This window comes from Geotrypetes seraphini, chromosome 19, assembly GCF_902459505.1.
Source record: "Geotrypetes seraphini chromosome 19, aGeoSer1.1, whole genome shotgun sequence".
Classification (NCBI taxonomy): Eukaryota; Metazoa; Chordata; class Amphibia; order Gymnophiona; family Dermophiidae; genus Geotrypetes; species Geotrypetes seraphini.
The window spans coordinates 11,526,507-11,545,396 of record NC_047102.1 but is presented as its reverse complement, the minus strand read 5'-3'; the positions used below and the strand labels follow the sequence as shown (position 1 = coordinate 11,545,396).

Here is an 18,890-nt window from a genome sequence, read left to right as displayed (position 1 = left end):
ACAATAAAAACAGGAAAGATCAGTTGTCGCAGGACATAATTAAAATTCAGACTCCCAAGCTTGGCCTTGGAAAGGCCACCGTAAAGAAAAGCGATATACACTTTCAATTTCCGCTTAAAGCCTCTCCTCCTAGAAGGTCCCCAGTAGTCGATTCCAAAGTACCAGCAATATTATGCTAGGACTGCGGTGTGAATAATGTTTTGAAGTTTGCAGTTTTGGAACTGGCAAATCTGAACTTTTTTTTAAAGCTTCTGGGTTTGCTATTACCTCATGTTAAGTTTGGCTTACAGATGGGTATTTCCCATAGTTTCCGTGCCGATGCTGTGGAATTCTTTATCCCAACACCTAGAAGCCAAATTAATTGATAAGCAAATCTTTTCGAACAAGCTTATGGAGAGCCTATGTGATACAGTGACTGCCTTCCATTGTTAATCGTTGGGGTTAGAGGGCTAGATTCTGAAAATAGTGTTGAAAAACCAGCAGTCGGTGCTTTTCTATATAAAGAGTGCCCTGGGCTGAGCACCCTTTATACAACAGCCATGCTCAACTTTGGGGGCAAGGGCTTACGCCAACTGAAACCTGGTGTAATTCCGGTGCACGAGTTGTATGAGAGTCCTTCATATTCTATAATATTGCACGCAAATATCTGAAGGGCTGCTGATCCACCCATGGTCCTCCCACGGTCATGCTTCCTTTTGGGTTACTCGCTATGAAAGCTGAGAGCTCATCTGCTATACAATAGCGTTTAGTATAAACGGCTCCCTCCCAGAGGCCCATGCGAGCCCCCTGGGCCCGAGAAATATAAGCCCGATGCAGAATTTTTAATTGCATAGTGTTTGCGGTCTGCTTGTTGTGGTTTGAGGCCGAGTGCTTGAGGTTTGTGAGTGTCTGCTTGGGGGGTTTGGTACTTCAAAAACAAAATGTCAATTGTGTTGGGTATCTGACCACTGGGTTCCTGTTTGGTGACTCCTTCGCTGTCATGGGTTTCTAGAGTTGGTATCTAGGCCTGATCTGTTTGTTCTGCTTGTTGTGCTCCTGGTTGTATGTTCCCTTTGCAATTGCTAATAAAGATAATAATTAAAAAAAAAAAAAAAACAACAACAGCGTACAGGCAGATGAGCATAAAACCCTAGAAATATCATTAATTAGTTCTTAGTGCCCAATTGAATACTAATGGCTTGTTAACCAATTCAATTGTGTGCATAGCTCTGGATCGTGCTATAGAAATGATTAGTTATACAAGTAAATTTGGGTAAGCTTTACAGAATCCAGGAAATAGTGTTTGCCTCAACTGTTGAGAGCTATATCAGGTGATGACGTAATATTACATGAATATTTATGCTGTTTTCCTATTTTTCTTCTTAATTTTACAGTGTAGGTAAAACTTAGATTGCTAATAGAGTGTGGTTTAGCAAGTTCTTAATAAATGAAAAACAGGTCATTTGTACAAGACTAAGGCCTTTCCCTGCTGCACAGACCTGTGTTCACCCATGATGTTGCTTGAATGGGACCAGGGTGCCAACTTGTCCCACTGCCTCTGCAGGAGATGAGGGGGAGAAAGAGATTCTGGGTTGATGGCAGCCAAAGGAAGGAAAGAAACGGAGAGGAAGATATTCAGCGACATGGAAGGAAGAAAAGAAGATACTGTACTAGGATATTATTTGTCGTAAATTGCACAGATGCCACTGACGGCCCCCTTGTGGTATAAATAAAGCACTGTGGGACCTGGTGATCATCCCGAAAAGCAAGCACGGCTGATAAACGGCATATGAAGTACAAAGCCTGGCAGTATATGTACCAATAAGCCATGTGCCTATGAAGAAGGGTTGAATGAGCCTTGTAACCTGTCTATCCACTGTCACTTCTGTAAACACACTCATACATACTAAAAGAAGAAATTTCTCTGTGCATTAATTTGCACTTTTTAAATTTCATCAATTTCCAGGAAACCACCTCAATGCAGTCTGGGGGCCTTGAACTTATTCTGAAAATGTAGCACAGCTGTGAGTGCACAGATAATTAACCAGGTCACTTTCGGTAAAAACAGAAATCCATTCTAATTAGAAAAGAACACAATCAGGATACTAGCATATTTAACCAGATAAGACGTTTTAATTCCTAACCAGGACAGTTCGTTCCCATAGGACCAGCTTCCTGGAGAGATTAATTATCGACACCGTTAATAACTGAGCTATAAAAACCTACTGAACTGTGGCTTACTAAATGTTTACAAAGTGGTGGTTCTTCTGGTTGCTTTCAATTATTACTAACCAAAAGGTTAGTGAGCCACAGACTGTCTCTTTTAAGTATGCAGACACCTTTGGAGACAACCATCAGGGCTGGGGGAGTTTTATCCGTTTCTCTTCATGTTAAGTCTTTCCAGCTGGCTCTTGGGGACTGCAGAGGTGCGACCTCAGTCCAATCTTGAACTTTGAACGTCACTTCTCAATGCATTATGAGACTTACGGGTCTGCCTTATATATTTCAAATGAATCCTGCAGCTAATACAGTGCATTCAAGATGTGAAAAGGCCAAACCTCCTAAACGTCTCCCTCCATAAAAGGGGTCACATAACGCTCTAAACACGAAGCACAGATAACAGGAGAGAATCACCAAACCAGAAGTCATAGCCTTGTGCATCTGCTATCAAGTCAGTTTCATTGAATGAGGGGGAGCCAACACTGTCCACCCCCTCCATCTCCTGCACTAAGGGGCTGATTCTATAAATTTCTATAAATGTGCATCTCAATTGTAGGCAGCGGTAGACATCCTACCGCTGTCTAGCAGCCAATCAGGATGCACATAAACACCACCCCCTCCCCCCCAAAGATAGGATGCCTACATTGTAGGCGTTTGTCATGGTCAAGGGAGACGTCTTGGGATACTTAGGTAGGCCCAAGGCTTGGCGTGGTTTCACTCAGAAGTAGCCTTGGGCAAGCTTAAGCAGCCCTAGGCACCTCCCTAGGGCCACAACAGATGCCTAAAATATAAGCCAGAAAAATGCTGGCCTACATTTCAAATAGATGCAGCTGCTGAGTTGATCGCTGCAAGGAAATCCCCCTGCCCAAACAGCTAAGTAGCTGTGGCAAAGGACCCCCCACAAATCACACCAAAATTGGCAGGAGGGATGCCCACTCCCTCCTGCCCCTGAACTCCCACTCCCCCCCCCCCTTGTTGAAGACCAGCAGGAGGGATGCCCATTCCCTTCTGCCGCCACCCCCTCCGGAACTCCCAATATCCCGCAAGCCTTAACCCCCCTCCCCTGACATCCCCCAAAAGCTGCAGGCCCCCATTCTGCACCCTTAGGTCTACCCCGACACCTTCCCCTCCCATACCTCATAGGAGAAAGTCCAGCCAGAAGGATGCTTACACCTTCCGGCTGGTAGGCCCTCCACTCCAAAATGGCAGGGAAACACTGGGAAGGGGCCAATTGGCATCTTAGCCTACTTCCCAGCGTATCCTGGGATGCACTGAGAGTGGCTTAAGACTCCAACTGGCCAGTTGAAGACCCTCCTCTTCAACTAAAGGTCACCCTCAGTCTACACCCAACCCCTTAAACCCCACCTCTACGCTTCTTTCTCCATTCTAATCTTCTGCCAAAAATTTCTGTATAGTCCACTCTCAGCCTATACTCAAATAACTTGTATCTAAACCAAACTATTTATATTTAAACTACTGTTCTTAATTTGCTATATAGTCCCTATATTTACACTGCTGCACAGTCTCGTATGTCCAAGTATTTAAATCTACTGTATAATCTTGTATGTCCAATTCACTCCATTGTGAATGATTACTTGTAAACCGTTCTGAGCTACTGGGAGGACGGGATAAAAATCTAAATAAATAAATAAAAATAAATATCTAAGGCCCCTCCCTTGGAATGCACTGGGAAGGTGGCCTAAGTCTCTGGGCATTAGTCTGAGCCAATCAGGGCCTTAGGCCCTTCCCTGGTGCATCCCAGAATGCACTGGGAAGAGTAAAACCCGCCATTTTGGAGTGGTGAACCTATCAGCCAGAGGGTTCGTAGGGAGGTGGCGGCAGAAGGAAGAGGGAGACAAACACTGACTATAGAAGTGCTCAGGAGCAAACTCACTAAGGGCCTGATTCTATAAATGGTGCCAGTCAGTGTAGTTGTCAATTAACTCCTGGTGTCTAAACAGGCTTAGGTATTACTAGTGGTAGGTGCCGTTACATTAGGCCACGATTTTCCTAGCATAATTTATCAATGCCTAACCCAGGTGCCAGCAACGCCTAAGTCAACCACTAACCACGTCTACTTTTCAGGTAGGTGCCTCGTCTTCAACATCCTTAGGTGCCGCACGTTATTCTGCACAAAACTGTTTTTGAATTGTTTTTAGTGACATGGACAATTACCATGCCAATTAAACCAATTACAGCAAAAACAATTAAGTTTTGCATGGAATTCAGTTAGACATCCCTAATTAAGGCGCCGTTTACCGAATTCTCAGTGACTTACCTGCCAACTAATTTTGGGGGGTTTGTATTAGTCTTTTAAATTGCTGCCTGTTGCATTTAATGCCTGAACTGAGTGAAAACCAAAACATGACCTTTGAGATATGACCTTGTATAATTAAAACAGTACACAATCTCTAAAAGAACTGCCACAGGAACTTCAAAAGACACAGACAAAAAGGCAGAACCAGTCTAAGAGTTCTGAGAGTGGTAACCTAACGATGGATAAACCTGTGTGGACCAACACACTTTGTCTGTGTCTTGTATAATTAAAACAAATCCTTTCTCAGCTGCGACTCTGTAGAAAGCATGAAAAAGAAACATTAACAGAGACTAAACTAAACTAAACCTTAGGTTTGTATACCGCATCCTCTCCACAATCGTAGAGCTCGGCACGGTTTACAGGAGTTGGGATAGAAAGGAACTCCAATGAAGGGTTTTAGGCCATAGTATAAAGAAATAGAGAGCTTAGTATACCAGAGAGGGAGGAAGTATTACATTTTTGAGAATAGCCAGGTTTTCAGATGTTTACAGAAAAGTTGGAGGGAGCTCAGATTCCGAAGAGGGGAGGTAATGTTGTTCCAGAGCTCAGAACTCAGAGACTGCAAAATCATCCACTCCTTTCTATGAGATCACTACCAGATACCAGAATGAGAGCAATATCTCAAAATGGCTGGGCACAGTACCTTCAGGTGGCTCCTCCCTTAGGTGGGGTGGCAGTTCTTCACCGGATGAATCTTCAGTATCCTCCATTATCTGCGCCTCTGTGCTGGGTCCCTGCAGAACACATCAGAGATGAAAACAAACAGCCGTGTCAGGGGTGAAATCTGTTATGAAATTTTGTGAAGAACCATCATCACGATGGACTGAGAATGTGTTCAAGACTCATTCACTAGGAAAGATATGAATTTGTCAAGTTCTTCCCATCCCTGTAGAAATTTCCTAAGCTCTCCATCATCTGCTGTTTCTTTTCTTGGTTGTTTTAGTGCTCCCTACAAACCCCGACATCCTCTCACCCTCTCTTTTCCTTCCTCAGAAGTATCCTTGCGGTTAACCTACCCATCCATCTTTCCCTCGGAACCTTATCTTGGCATCCCCCTATTCTTCCTTCAGGATTTTCTAGCATGTCTACACTAAAGAACACAGGGGACATAATTTGGCTCCCCACCCATACCTGTCCACTGTCAATTCCATTCCATTCCCACAATTTTCTTTCCCATCCCTGTACCCAACCCAAATTGAAAAGATTTTGTAAACTCAAACAAAAAATAAAGGACTCAGTTCTATAAAATGTTGCCCAAATTTGAGGGCCAATAAAAATTTGCACCAAGCGCTATTCTATAAAAAGCATTCAGAGTTGGGCGCTAGAATCCGCACACAATTTTGGCTGTGAGAATTTACACCAAACCGGGTGTAAATTCCTGCGCTTAAATCAAGCATGGACCTCCCTTACTCTAGTTTAAAAAAAATGGATGCAAATTCTAGAAAACACCCCTCCATCTGCCCATACCCCTCCCATGGTCACAGATCCTGGCACTTAAAGATACATGCATAAATTTAAATTAATCCAAATTGGCATTGATAATTATTAGCGACCAAGTACTGGTATTAATGAGCTCATTTACCAATTAAGTTATGCTTGCAAATTGAGTGCATGCCACATGTGTGTGTGCAATACTGAGCGACATATACAGAATTAGGGTAAAGATTGCGTGTTTTGTTTAGAGAGAGGTTGTAGAGCAGGGGTAGGGAACTCCGGTCCTCGAGAGCCGTATTCCAGTCGGGTTCTCAGGATTTCCCCAATGCATATGCATGAGATCTATTTGCATGCACTGCTTTCAATGCATATTCATTGGGGAAATCCTGAAAACCCGACTGGAATACGGCTCTCGAGGACCGGAGTTCCCTACCCCTGTTGTAGAGGATCTGAATTAAAGATAGTTTTCACAGCAACACGTGACCTGCAGTCTATCCAATTCTCTGGTCACTCAGTCAAAGAAATTGATCAGATTTGTCTGACAAGACCTACCTCTAGTGAATCCATGTTGTCTCTGGTCCTGTAATCCACAGGATTCCAGAAATGGTGGAAGAGTATTTACTCTTTCACCATTCTCTGTTTTAAAAGTGTTTCCATTAATTTGTTTACCACAGAGGTCAGACTTACTGGCCTATAATTCCCTACTTCTTCCTTACTTCCACTTTTGTGTAGAGGGACCACATCTGCCCTTCTCCAGTCCTCCGGTACCATTCCCGACTCTAGAGAAGCAGTCAGTCAGCGGAACCACCAGAACTTCCCTAAGTTCCTTCAAAACCCTCGGATGTACATCACCCATCCCCATTGCATTGTCTACCTTTAATTTAGCTAGCTCCTCACGAACACATCCCTCTGAAAATCAATCAGGGTCTAGCACTCCACCATCCCTATTCGCATTTGTCTTCTGCGGTTCCGCTCCCGGATCTTCAGCTGAGAACACAGAACAGAAATATCTGTTAAGTAATTCAGCCTTCTCTTTAATCAGGTTCTATATATTCCTCCCCTTCACTTTTGAGTCTCACACTGCCACTTTTGTAGTTCTTCCTATCACTGATATATCTAAAAAATGTTTTGTCTCCCCGTTTTAGCTATTTTTCCTTCCAGTTGTATCTTTGCTTTCCTGACTTCTCGACCAGCCTCTCTTAACTTTTCCACATATTTTTGCCTATCTTCCTCTTTCTGTGATCTTTTGTAGTTTATGAAAGCTAACCTCTCATTCCTTACCTTCTCAGCTACTACTTTTGAGTACCAAAGTGGCTTTCTTTTCCTCTTACTTTTTTTTACTTACTTGCCTCACAAAAAGGTTTGTTGCCCTTGCAATTACGCCTTTCAGTTTTGCCCGCTGCATTTCTACTCCTTCCAGACACAATTCCTTGACGTAATCCCCCATCCGAACAAAATTTGTATTTTCAAAGTATAGAACCTTTACTTTTGAACGAGCGAACTAAAAAAAAATCATGCTTCTCCACTGCAGGGCCAGTCTTATAGAATTAAGATTTTGTGGAAATCTGTTTGTTGCTGTTTTTAGTTTTGTTAGGACTATGTTGCCCTTCTCTAAGATGTGTACGATATGATGTTTATATTTTGCTCTCTGCTTTTTCTTTCTCTTGTCTACTATGTGGATTTTTAAAACTTGTACGCACTTAAAGTTGTGTATATTTAATTGTGAGCCGCTTTGGTTTAAGCAGAATATAAATGTTGAAATATTCTTCCACCCGCCCCCCTATAGGCACAATTATAGAAGGGTTAAAGATACTACTCTCCACACCAAACAAAAAGCTAAGGTTAGGAACTGGTTGAGTGAAGACCTCTGCAGTTGGCATCATGTCTGTTGCAGTTTTACGGGTCTCACTGCTCTGGTCAAATTGGTGACCAACAGACTTTTCCTGCTTCATTCACCTGAAGCCCCAACCAATCAGATCGAAGGACCTACTATATATATATATAAAGACAAAGTGCAGACTTCACAGCATACCTTGAAGAAAGCCACAGCATGAAGGCCGAAACATCGGTTCTACCTGACCAGACGCAGTGAAACCCAGAAAACCGCAACGAGCCTTCCACTCATCCAGTTCCTAACCCAAGAAGTTAATTCAGGTTCTAAACCAAGAGGATCCAGTTCATTTATAAACTGTCTATGTGGAACCATGTCAAAGGCTTTACTAAAATCTAAGTGCACCACTTCTAGCACTCTCTCTTGATCCAACTCTCTTGGGTCATCCGTCAAAGAAGTTAATCAGGGCATGTATTACAGTTTAGGACTACCAATAAAAGGAGATCCAGCTTACATGCAAAGGAGGGGGGGAAGCAAACTTCAGCCTAACTGGTTCCCTGGGCAGCCAATTCTTGTGCAGATCTCGGATGACTCTACAGGTCTTATGGTAAGCAGTTGAGGGAGTGGCCTAGTGGTTAGAGCTGCTGTCTCAGCATCCCGAGGAACTGAGTTCGATCCCAGCCTTCTCCTTGTGACTCGGAGCAAGTCACAGTTAAATTGTGAGTGCCAGAACGGGTAGGGAAAATGCCGTACTTAAGAATACCCGATTACTATTCAATGTGTTGTAGACTGCTTGAACGTTTAGAGAGTTTCATATTTCGAACACAGTTTCTCAATAAATGTTTTAACAATAATAAATCTAGTTTTGCATCGCTACAGAATAACGGATATAGGAGGGCCCGCTGAAAAGTGCTCAGCCCAACAAACTTGGGGCAGTCTCCTACACACTTAGTCCAGCGATTTTCCCCTTTTTTTATTCTGTATTTTCCCGACAGAACAAAAACGTGGAAAATCACTGGGCTAAGTGTATCGCCCCAACTTCGTTGGCTGGGCTGAGAATTTCTCAGCGGTCCCTCATAAAAGGCTAGTGAGCAGGAATGGGCGAAATACTAAATTATGGGCTGCAAATACAATCTATTCACAAGGATCTTTATCCTGCACATACTGCATCTTACACATGGAATTTCCTACCTTTATATATCAGAAAGCGATGAAATATGAGCATGAAGACAGCTGTTTATGTGGTCGCTTATTTGTGATTGTTTTTATATGTATTTTATGTACTTTTTATTATGTATGTTTAGACTTGTGAACCGCTTTGGGAAAAGCGGGTTATAAATAAAATAGAAACAAACAAACTTGATTCCAATATCCTGTGTAATGGACCATCAATGACATCATCCACGTGGGTGCCTGACTCAATCCTGCTTGTTGACGAAAGAACACAACATTTTTCTATTAAGTGAATCATCAATTCTGTCACTTAATGAAGAATATGTACTATAAACCCAAAATCTTAGTGATATTCAATACATTGCAATGCTCTATTTTCTCCTAAAGTACTGGATACTATAGCATAATGCTTTGGAAGTGGGGTCTGCCTAATTCAGGGCTATGCATTGTATACTACGGTAAGCTCTAGAAATCTTCACAACCATGCAAGAACAGTCAGTTAATAGGCTGGGGCATGCGTGGCCTTGCTCCTCCGATTACTGGCCTTGGGAATTCTAGGCAACAAAAATATGAGGACCCTCAGAAAAGGCCAGCGAGTTCTGAAAATGTGACGCTTTAGAGCCAATATGAAATAAGACAACAATGGATAGGACTTTAGACGACTCTTGTTCAACGCAGACGTGTTGGGTGAAGGGGAGAAATCCTGGTGATCTGAACCAGATCAATAGGTTGGATTATGTCGATTTTCAAGCACCTGCTCTCATTTTAACAATATCTGTACATTTTGAAGTATTTAAGTTACAAAATACCTATGTTACAACACTGAATGTAAATAAACCAGTACTCATATCATTCACCGAGTGGCTTGTAAATGGGAGCCCCAAGACCCCTGTGTCGATGGGCGGTAGCTAACATGGGGCTTCGTGTCTCCTATTGGCCGGGGTGGTTAGGGAGTGGAGGAGGTTGGGTAGTGTAGGCGAGGATTGGGTGGGGGGCCTGTCAGGCAGGAGGGTTTAAATAAATTGGTGGGAAGCGCGTAGGGATGAGATTTTTAAAGGGATCTTGGATAACTCAGCTCCTTCCAGGGCCCTCCAGGGCGGCTTTTTCCCATCCACCCACCCGTGCTTTTGGCAGTGGAGGGTAGCTCAGGGATGCAGATCTCCTGAGCTACTGGGTAATTGGGGCTCATCAAGTGATGAGCGGTTGGCCGGCGGGGGTGCCGTGCCTGGTGGGTCAGGTGACACGGATAAAGGGGCATGAGGGACATGCCACCCCTCTGACCCTTGCTGAGGTGACGCGGTTGAGGGCACTGAATGATGTAATTTGGTAGCTCAGGAGGAGCTCTTTGGCTATGATGTTAATTGAAGTTAAGATATGTTAATGTGTGGTGCAGTGGTTAGAGCCACAGCCTCAGCACCCTGAGGTTGGGGGTTCAAATTCCACACTGCTCCTTGTGACCCTGGGCAAGTCACTTAATCCTCCACTGCTCCAGGTACATTAGATAGAGTGTGAGCCTGCCAGGACAGATAAGGAAAAATGCTTGAGTACCTGATTGTAAAAACCGCTTAGACTATAAGTGGTATACAAATGCTTAAATAAAATAAAAAAATTTTAAAAAATAATAAATTATGGTTTAATAAACTAAGCTGCGGCTAATTTTTTTACCATCATAAAGACTGTAGTGTGTTTTGTGGTAAAAAGGTAGTGGGGAAGGTCATGAGGGTTGCGGGGGGGGGGGGGATGTGGGAATGTATAAGCGGACAGCAGGCCCTATCCAGATCCCGCTGTTACTGGCTTTATTATGCTATACCAACCTCCTATTTTGAACAGGCAACATAGAACAAGTTAAACTAAACATGCAATGTACATCAGGCAGCAGTTCTTCATTCAAAACACAGTTTACAAAACCAAAATTAAGAACACTAAACATGCAAAAGAAAGGAGGTAGAAATCAGCAAAAAAGAGGAATGTTATAAGCATACAATATACAGGACCATCTCTGGGAAAACAAGTGGCTGAAGTCTCCAGAAACAAAAAATTCTATTAGACCAAGCAATTTGTAATACACAGTCCAAACCCAATTCTTCAAGGGAAAAAAATAGAGCATTACAGCAAGTTCAAACATGTACATGAAAAATCAGCCATTTGCAGTATTTTGGATCCAACAGTCGGCATCACTGATTGACTGCCCAAAGTCTGGAGTATAATGTGCAGCTTCTAGAAAATTTGAGCAGGTGCCTGAAAAAGATCTTTAATTCGGTGCATCTTTAATTATTTGTTTACTTATATCAACACAGTCAATGTGAAAGAACATTTATAAAAATATTCCAAAAAGTAAGAATTCCACAAGCAAGACTTTTCGGATTAGAATTCCGGTTCCTCGATTCAATGCTTTGACACCTTTGTTGGTTTTTTTTTTGCAGATAAGTGACTACGACCAATAACTCCTGCCATGGGATGAGAACTGATCTTCAATCTGTTTCCAATTTTTGTATGTGTTGGTATTTTTCAGAAGTCACTTATCTGTGTCCACAGCCACATGTAAAAGATTAAAATACCCCACAGTGGGTTCATATTGTACCACGAAAAATACACTCCCCCATAAAATTACATCCTTAACGAGCAGCAAAAGACTTTCCTGTGGGGTAGCCATATGGGAAGGTGCTGGAAACCACACAACTTTGACACCCCTGATACACTATAGTAAACATGATTGCATCAGCCTGCTTGTGTTGACCTAAGGTGATCGTAGAGAGTGAAACGATAACAGAATTTGCAACCGTCCCTGTGGATAACTGAGGGAAACCATCCCGTGTCATTCTTTAGTACAGGGGTGTCAAAGTCCCTCCTTGAGGGCCGCAATCCAGTCGGGTTTTCAGGATTTCCTCAATGAATATGCATGAGATCTATTTGCATGCACTGCTTTCAGTACATATTCATTGGGGCAATCCTGAAATCCCGACTGGATTGCGACCTCCGAGGAGGGACTCCGACACTCCTGCTTTAGTGTCCTTCTCAACCTCAGTCCTAATCCATCAGCATTCTCCAATGCAAGGCTTGAGGATTAGTGGTTGTGCCCGTTCATACTCCAATTCTTCCCTCTCTCCTTAAAGAAGGACATGGGGCTGGTTTCCCGTGGTTAACCACGGAGATGGTTACGGTGACAAATTCTGCCACCATGTCACTCTCTAATGGAAAGAAAGAGAAGGCAGCAAAATGATTGGCGAGCTGGACAAGAGGGACAGCATTTGCAATTTTTTTCCCCATTTTAAACCCTGAGCGATGTGCAATGCCCGTAAGATAGAAACCGGGATGGAGAGGTTGGTAATGAGACTACCAGAGTTCAGTGGAATAGGAAAGAGATATCATCAAGAGCAAAATGTGAACACGAAAGGAAATCTCTGAAGTGATTGTTTACACGGTTAAGTCAATATTTAATATAACAAGCACACAGCTGTCAAGATCTGTTACTATATAGATTACTTCACCCCTCTAAACCTTTAGAAGCAGGTTGAGCAACTGATCTTATGTAAAGATTGAATCTGTCTGTTTTGTTCTTTCATATTTTATGTATGTAACTTTTTGTAAACTGTTTTGGAAGAAAACGGCATAGCAATTTTTAAATTAAATAAATATTTTGGAAATCTGACGGGACATGGAATTCTGCATGAAAAATACGTCACGTTACTTCCACAACTTGGTGTCCCCGGGTTCTGGAAGAGGCTTTACATTTCTTGCTCTCAGTGGTCCTGTTATTCAAACTTGGTTGTTTGTTAATAAAATATCAGCTCGAGTCAACAGATCCAGTGCAGTCAGTACTGCAGAACCACAAAAGTGAAATGAGTAGATTAGGTAGGTCCCACTGTCTGATCTGTCATATTGTTTCTCTGGGCATTTCCATCAAAAAATATGAACCAATTATCAATTAGGAGAAAGAGATCCAAATCGACTTTCAAGTTCACAAATAAGGAGTCTCACCGTCATAACAGAGGGAGAACTTTATAACTTCTTGGTAGCTTCTATTCAGTGGCGTAGCAAGGGTGAGCAGCACCACCCCTCCCCCACACCTTTTTAACTTTGGCGCAAGCAGCCATCATCGGCTTCGGCGCTTTCTCCGACGCCACTTCCTAGGCGCAGGTCCCAGAAGGGACGTAAGAGAGAACGCTGAAGCCGTTGCAGGTAACAAGTTGCTGGCTGCTTACGCCAACGTTAAAAAGGTGCGGGAAGTTCTCTCCAAGTATCCTCTTGGGCCATGGATTATGAGTAGTCTAATGGTTAGTGTAGATGCCCGAGAACCAGGTGAGTACAGCTCCTTGGAACACCGGGCAAGACACACGCCCCTCCATTGTCCCAGGTACAAAATAAGTGTCTGCATATAATATATAAATTGCTTTAATTATAAGCATAGAAAGGTGGTACAGTATATACAATCCCATCCTCTATCCTGTTTCCTTTTTCCTATTTTATACAAAGCCAACATATTGAGGGGGGGGGGGGAGGACCCGTATTATATGTTACAACCAAAACATGCAACTGAAGAATTTACATCTATTTAGCAACCAGGATCAGTTGAGGTTTTTGTCCTCTCCAAGGCAGGGGAGTAAGGACTTTTAAGCACTTCCATTTGTTATTGCCGTACAAAGGACAGGTGATCTGGCCAACAAACTAAGATGCAGATCTGCTTTAACCACAGCTCTAAAAACAGTAACTGCATCTAAGAGAGTCAGATTTTAAAAAACAAAAAGGGTTTCTCTAACAGGGTTTTCCCAGAAGCCTGCCACGTCAACAAGCCTGGGCAACTGTCAACAAATTCCCACCAGGAAAGCTCTTCTCCAGGAAGGTCTGGACCTCATTCACACACCCTCCCTTGGAAAGCTCCTCTCCAGGAAGATCTGGGCCTCATCCCCCCCCCTTGGAAAGCTCCCCTCCAGGAAGATCTGGACCTCATCCCCCCTCCCCCCCAGAAAGCTCCTCTGCAGGAAGATCTGGACCTCATCCCCCCCACCCCCCCTGGAAAGCTCCTCTATAGGAAGATCTGGCCCTCATCCCCCCCTGGAAAGCTCCTCTCCAGGTAGATCTGGACCTCATCCTCCCCCTTGGAAAGCTCCTCTATAGGAAGATCTGGACCTCATCCCCCCTCCCCCTCAGAAAGCTCCTCTTCAGGAAGACCTGGACCTCATCCCCCCCCCTGGAAAGCTCATCTCCAGGTAGATCTGGACCTCATCCCCCCCTTGAAAGCTCTATAGGAAGATCTGGACCTCATCCCCCCCCCCCCCAAGAAAGCTCCTCTCCAGGAAGATCTGGACCTCATCCCCCCTCCCCCCCAGAAAGCTCCTCTGCAGGAAGATCTGGACCTCATCCCCCCCACCCCCCCCTGGAAAGCTCCTCTATAGGAAGATCTGGCCCTCATCCCCCCCTGGAAAGCTCCTCTCCAGGTAGATCTGGACCTCATCCTCCCCCTTGGAAAGCTCCTCTATAGGAAGATCTGGACCTCATCCCCCCTCCCCCTCAGAAAGCTCCTCTTCAGGAAGACCTGGACCTCATCCCCCCCCCCTGGAAAGCTCATCTCCAGGTAGATCTGGACCTCATCCCCCCCTTGAAAGCTCTATAGGAAGATCTGGACCTCATCCCCCCCCCCCCCCAAGAAAGCTCCTCTCCAGGAAGATCTGGAACTCATCCCCCCTTGAAAGCTCTATAGGAAGATCTGGACCTCATACCCCCCCCCCCCCCAAGAAAGCTCCTCTCCAGGAAGATCTGGACCTCATCCCCCCTTGAAAGCTCTATAGGAAGATCTGGACCTCATCCCCCCCCCCCCCCAAGAAAGCTCCTCTCCAGGAAGATCTGGACCTCATCCCCCCTTGAAAGCTCTATAGGAAGATCTGGACCTCATACCCCCCCCCCCAAGAAAGCTCCTCTCCAGGAAGATCTGGACCTCATCCCCCCCTTGGAAAGCTCTATAGGAAAATCTGGACCTCATACTCCCCCCCCCCCAAGAAAGCTCCTCTCCAGGAAGATCAGGACCTCATCCCCCCACCCCCACCCCCACAAGAAAGCTCCTCTTCAGGAAGACCTGGACCTCATCCCCCCCCCCCTAAAGGTGTATTAAGCCTGAAGCTCGTGAAAGTCCAAACGGCTGCCCAGCTTTCAAAAGCCCGGCGCTAGGGTAGAACGCGGTAAGCCCCGGCGTCCGCGCGCGGTGGAAATCCGAGGTGGGGGCGGGGGGGGTCCGTCCCTTTGGCTGCCCAGCTGTGTCCGAAGCCAGCGAGGCGGAAGGACGTGCGCGAGAGGGAAAAGCCCCGAGCGCGGGACGTTGCTCTCTCGGGGGCTCGGTAGCAGCAGCACCCACCTTCATAGCAACCCGGCTGTCTCTCGTTCCCTCTCTCGGTCCGCCCGGGAGGCGCAGCGAGTCCGCGAAACCCGAGCAGCCACCGCTTCGCCGACCTGCGAACGGGCTGCCCTGCAGACGGCGGAAGTGACGCGGCGGGGCAGGCCCAGGCGGGCGAGCGGCGCCATGGCAACCGCAGCGGCCGGAAGCTCGTCGGCGTCTGGAGGGTCTGGCGCCCTTCCCGGCAGTTCTCCCTCGAGAGCCGGAGCCAGGTCAGGTTTTCAGGATCTCCGCCATAAATATGCATGAGATAGATTTGCATCTCAAGGAGGCAGGGCATGCAAATCCATCTCATACATATTCATGGTGGAGATCCTGAAAACCTGACCTGGCTCCGGCTCTCGAGGATCGGAATGGCCTATCCCTGGCATAAAGGATGAGGTTAAGAGGGGGGATCAGCTCAGGAGTCATCTAGGGCAGTGGTTCCCAACCCTGTCCTGGAGGAACACCAGGCCAATTGGGTTTTCAGGCTAGCCCTAATGAATATGCATGAAGCAAATTTGCATGCCTATCACTTCCATCATATGCAAATCTCTCTCATGCATATTCATTAGGGCTAGCCTGAAAACCCGATTGGCCTGGTGTTCCGCCAGGACAGGGTTGGGAATCACTGATCTAGGGCAGTGGTTCCCAACCCTGTCCTGAAGGACCCCCAGGCCAATTAGGTTTTCAGGCTAGCCCTAATGAATATGCATGAGAGAGATTTGCATGTAATGGAAGTAGCAGGCATGCATATCTGCTCCATGCACTTCCATGTGCCCTCCGGCCTCAGCACCGGGTTTAGTGTGCCCTGGTGTCGAAAAGTTTGCGGGACACTGCCCTACACTGCATTAAACCAAGGTCCTACAGAGTAGGGATGAACCACAAACTTTCCACAGAGTGAAGAGAACTGCAAGTTCCAATAAGAAGTCTTTATTTGAAGACGACTTCATAAAAATCTACCAGAGAATAGCCAAGTTAAACAACAAGACCCGATACATGATTCATGTTTGAACCCTAGGCCTGTCTCCGGGTTCAGAATATCTGTTGAGTATAACAATGGGAAGGATGTCCACAGACTAAAAATATGTAAACATTTATGTGTTGCAATCCTAGCACTACCCAAATCCAGTATTATGATACCTCTCTGTATCGGAGACACTGAGATACCAAATATATCTAGAATTCACCCATACCGGCACTTCAGAGTGTGCAAGAAAACAACTTGGCCTTCCCATTCCAGAGGTGTCTCTATCTATATTTCTGAGACGATGTGGCTGTAAAGCATTTTGGCCCAGACTCTATAAAGAGCGCTGCTAGTTAGGTGCCGGTTTTGTCTTTAATCGATGCGATGATTGGGTCATTTAAAAGCAATTAAAATGTCATTTAAAAATGCTGGCGCTTATACAAATGGCGCTAGAACCATGACTACAGAGGTACCTGCCAGCGCCTAAGGGTAAAATAGGCGTGGTTAACGCTGGAATAATAATAATAATAATTTTATTTTTGTGTACCGCCCTACCACATAGTTCTAGGCGGTTCACATACAATACTAAAAATGTACAGTCAATGTATTCAATGTACAGTCAATGTGGTAGGGCGCCAGCATATTCTAAAAAGCTGAACTAGAATTATACAATAGGTGAATAGATGAATAAAATACAATATGCTAAAATACAATAAAATTTGGCAAAAATGTACTAACTATAAGATCAGTATATGATATTCTAAAAATGGAACTAAAATTATTCATTAGGTGAATAGGCGTCGGTAGGCACCCTCTGTGGTTGCAATTCTCGACACAGATAGGCGCTGGAAATGTATGCCTTGAAAACCCAGGCCTACGTTTCCGGTGCCTATCGGTGACCTAGCCGCGATGCTATAAATGGCACCATCGCATGATTTGACGCCGTTTTTTTTGGGGGGGGGGCAGCTGCCAATCACGGCACCGTTTATAGAATCCGGGCCTTTGGGAGTACCGTAATTCTCTATGGTTGCCCCAAAAGTCTGGCACTGGAATGCTATATGTGCCAAGTGCAAATGCAATATCAAGTTCAGGCATAATTACTGTGTTAGACTATTAGCTTAAGTTCGCAGTTGCGCGCCAACTTTTTAGGCACGGCCACTTAGACCATGCCAATAGCTGGTGTAAATGTTCGTGACTAACCCCCCTCTTTTACGAACGCATGGCGCGGGTTTTAGCGCCGGCAGCGGCGGTAACTTTTCCGACGCTCCTAGGAGTTCTACGAGCGTCGGAGCAGTTATCGCCACTGCCGGCGCTAAAAACCCACGCTATGCGTTCGTAAAAGAGGGGGGTGTAAATGTTACAGTGCGTGTGGGTAATTGTTGGTATTCTATAATCTTTAGCGTGTAAGTTCTGGGCATGCCCCCTGACCTGTCCGTTCTCCTCCCACAACCACACCCCTCCATACCCCTCCAAAGTATGTGCTAGGTTCTGTGAATTAGTGTTGAGTACAGCTGCTACTCTAGGTGATGACATAGTCTGGCTCCCGGTTAGGCTGGCTTTGGCTCACCGTGCAGTCTGACTACCTATAAAATTCTCTTGTATGAGCATCGATACCATGGAAGGGCATAAGAACATAAGAACATAAGAAGTTGCCCCCGCTGAGTCAGACCAGAGATCCATCTTGCTCAGCGGTCCGCTCCCGCGGCGGCCCATCAGGCCTAGTGCCTGAACAGTGGTCCCTGATTAATTTTATAACTTACCTCTAATCCCATCCCTATAATCTACCTCTGCTCTTATCTGTACCCCTCTATCCCTTTGTCCTCCAAGTACCTATCCAAAGCTTCTTTGAACCCCTGTAGCGGCAGGAGAGCTTCCTTCTAGATCAGTGGTCTCCAACTCAAACCCTTTGCAGGGCCACATTTTGGATCTGTTGGTACTTGGAGGGCCGCAAAAAAAAAAAAAAAATAGTTAATGTCTTATTAAAGAAATGACCATTTTGCATGAGGTAAAAACTCGTTATAGTTTATAAATCTTTCCTTTTGGCTAAGTCTTAATAATAATATTGTCATTATAGCTAAAAAGACATATGATCAAGAAACTCTTTTATTTTACTTTTGTGATTATGATAAACTTACCGAGGGCCTCAAAATAGGACCTGGCGGGCCGCGAGTTTGAGGCCACTGTTCTAGACCTAGCTTCTAACTGTCACGAGTTCAGAATTTCAAATCAAGCTTAATTAAAAACAATACCGAGCAGGGGAGTCATCATGGTTTATTGCCATAACCTATCCTAGGAATGTCTTTACCGCTGTAATAAACTGGGGGTTTAATGTGTGCATGTAATTATCTTTACTACTGCATCCAATGTGACGGATAGATGTGTTGATTTGATAGCTTTATGATGACACTATTTGACAAGGCAGAAATTGTTTTTCTTATCATAGTTTTAATTGGCAATTCCATTTCCTTTGGGAGTCGTTATCTTCAAAACATACAGGGACAGACGTGACAAAGTTTTGCTTGCGGGAAAACGACGTTTCACATTTCGACCGGTATTTCCTGCTTACTGGGACAGATTCATTAGGAAGTCTGGAACAAATGTTGGG

General features: G+C 44.8%; 1 protein-coding gene across 1 annotated transcript in view; it reads right to left on the bottom strand.

Annotated features, from left to right (window-relative positions):
• The window catches only part of LOC117352329 (transmembrane protein 263-like), a 169,039-nt gene extending 153,510 nt beyond the window's left edge, over window positions 1–15,529 (bottom strand). Inside the window, exons 1-2 of the mRNA XM_033928757.1 lie at window positions 15,301–15,529; window positions 5,160–5,250 (exon numbers count right to left, since the gene is read on the bottom strand). Coding sequence (XP_033784648.1) covers window positions 5,160–5,250; window positions 15,301–15,306 — 97 coding nt within the window. The 5' untranslated portion in view covers window positions 15,307–15,529. The remainder of the gene's footprint in view (window positions 1–5,159; window positions 5,251–15,300) is intronic.
• Between the last annotated feature and the right edge of the window lie 3,361 nt (window positions 15,530–18,890).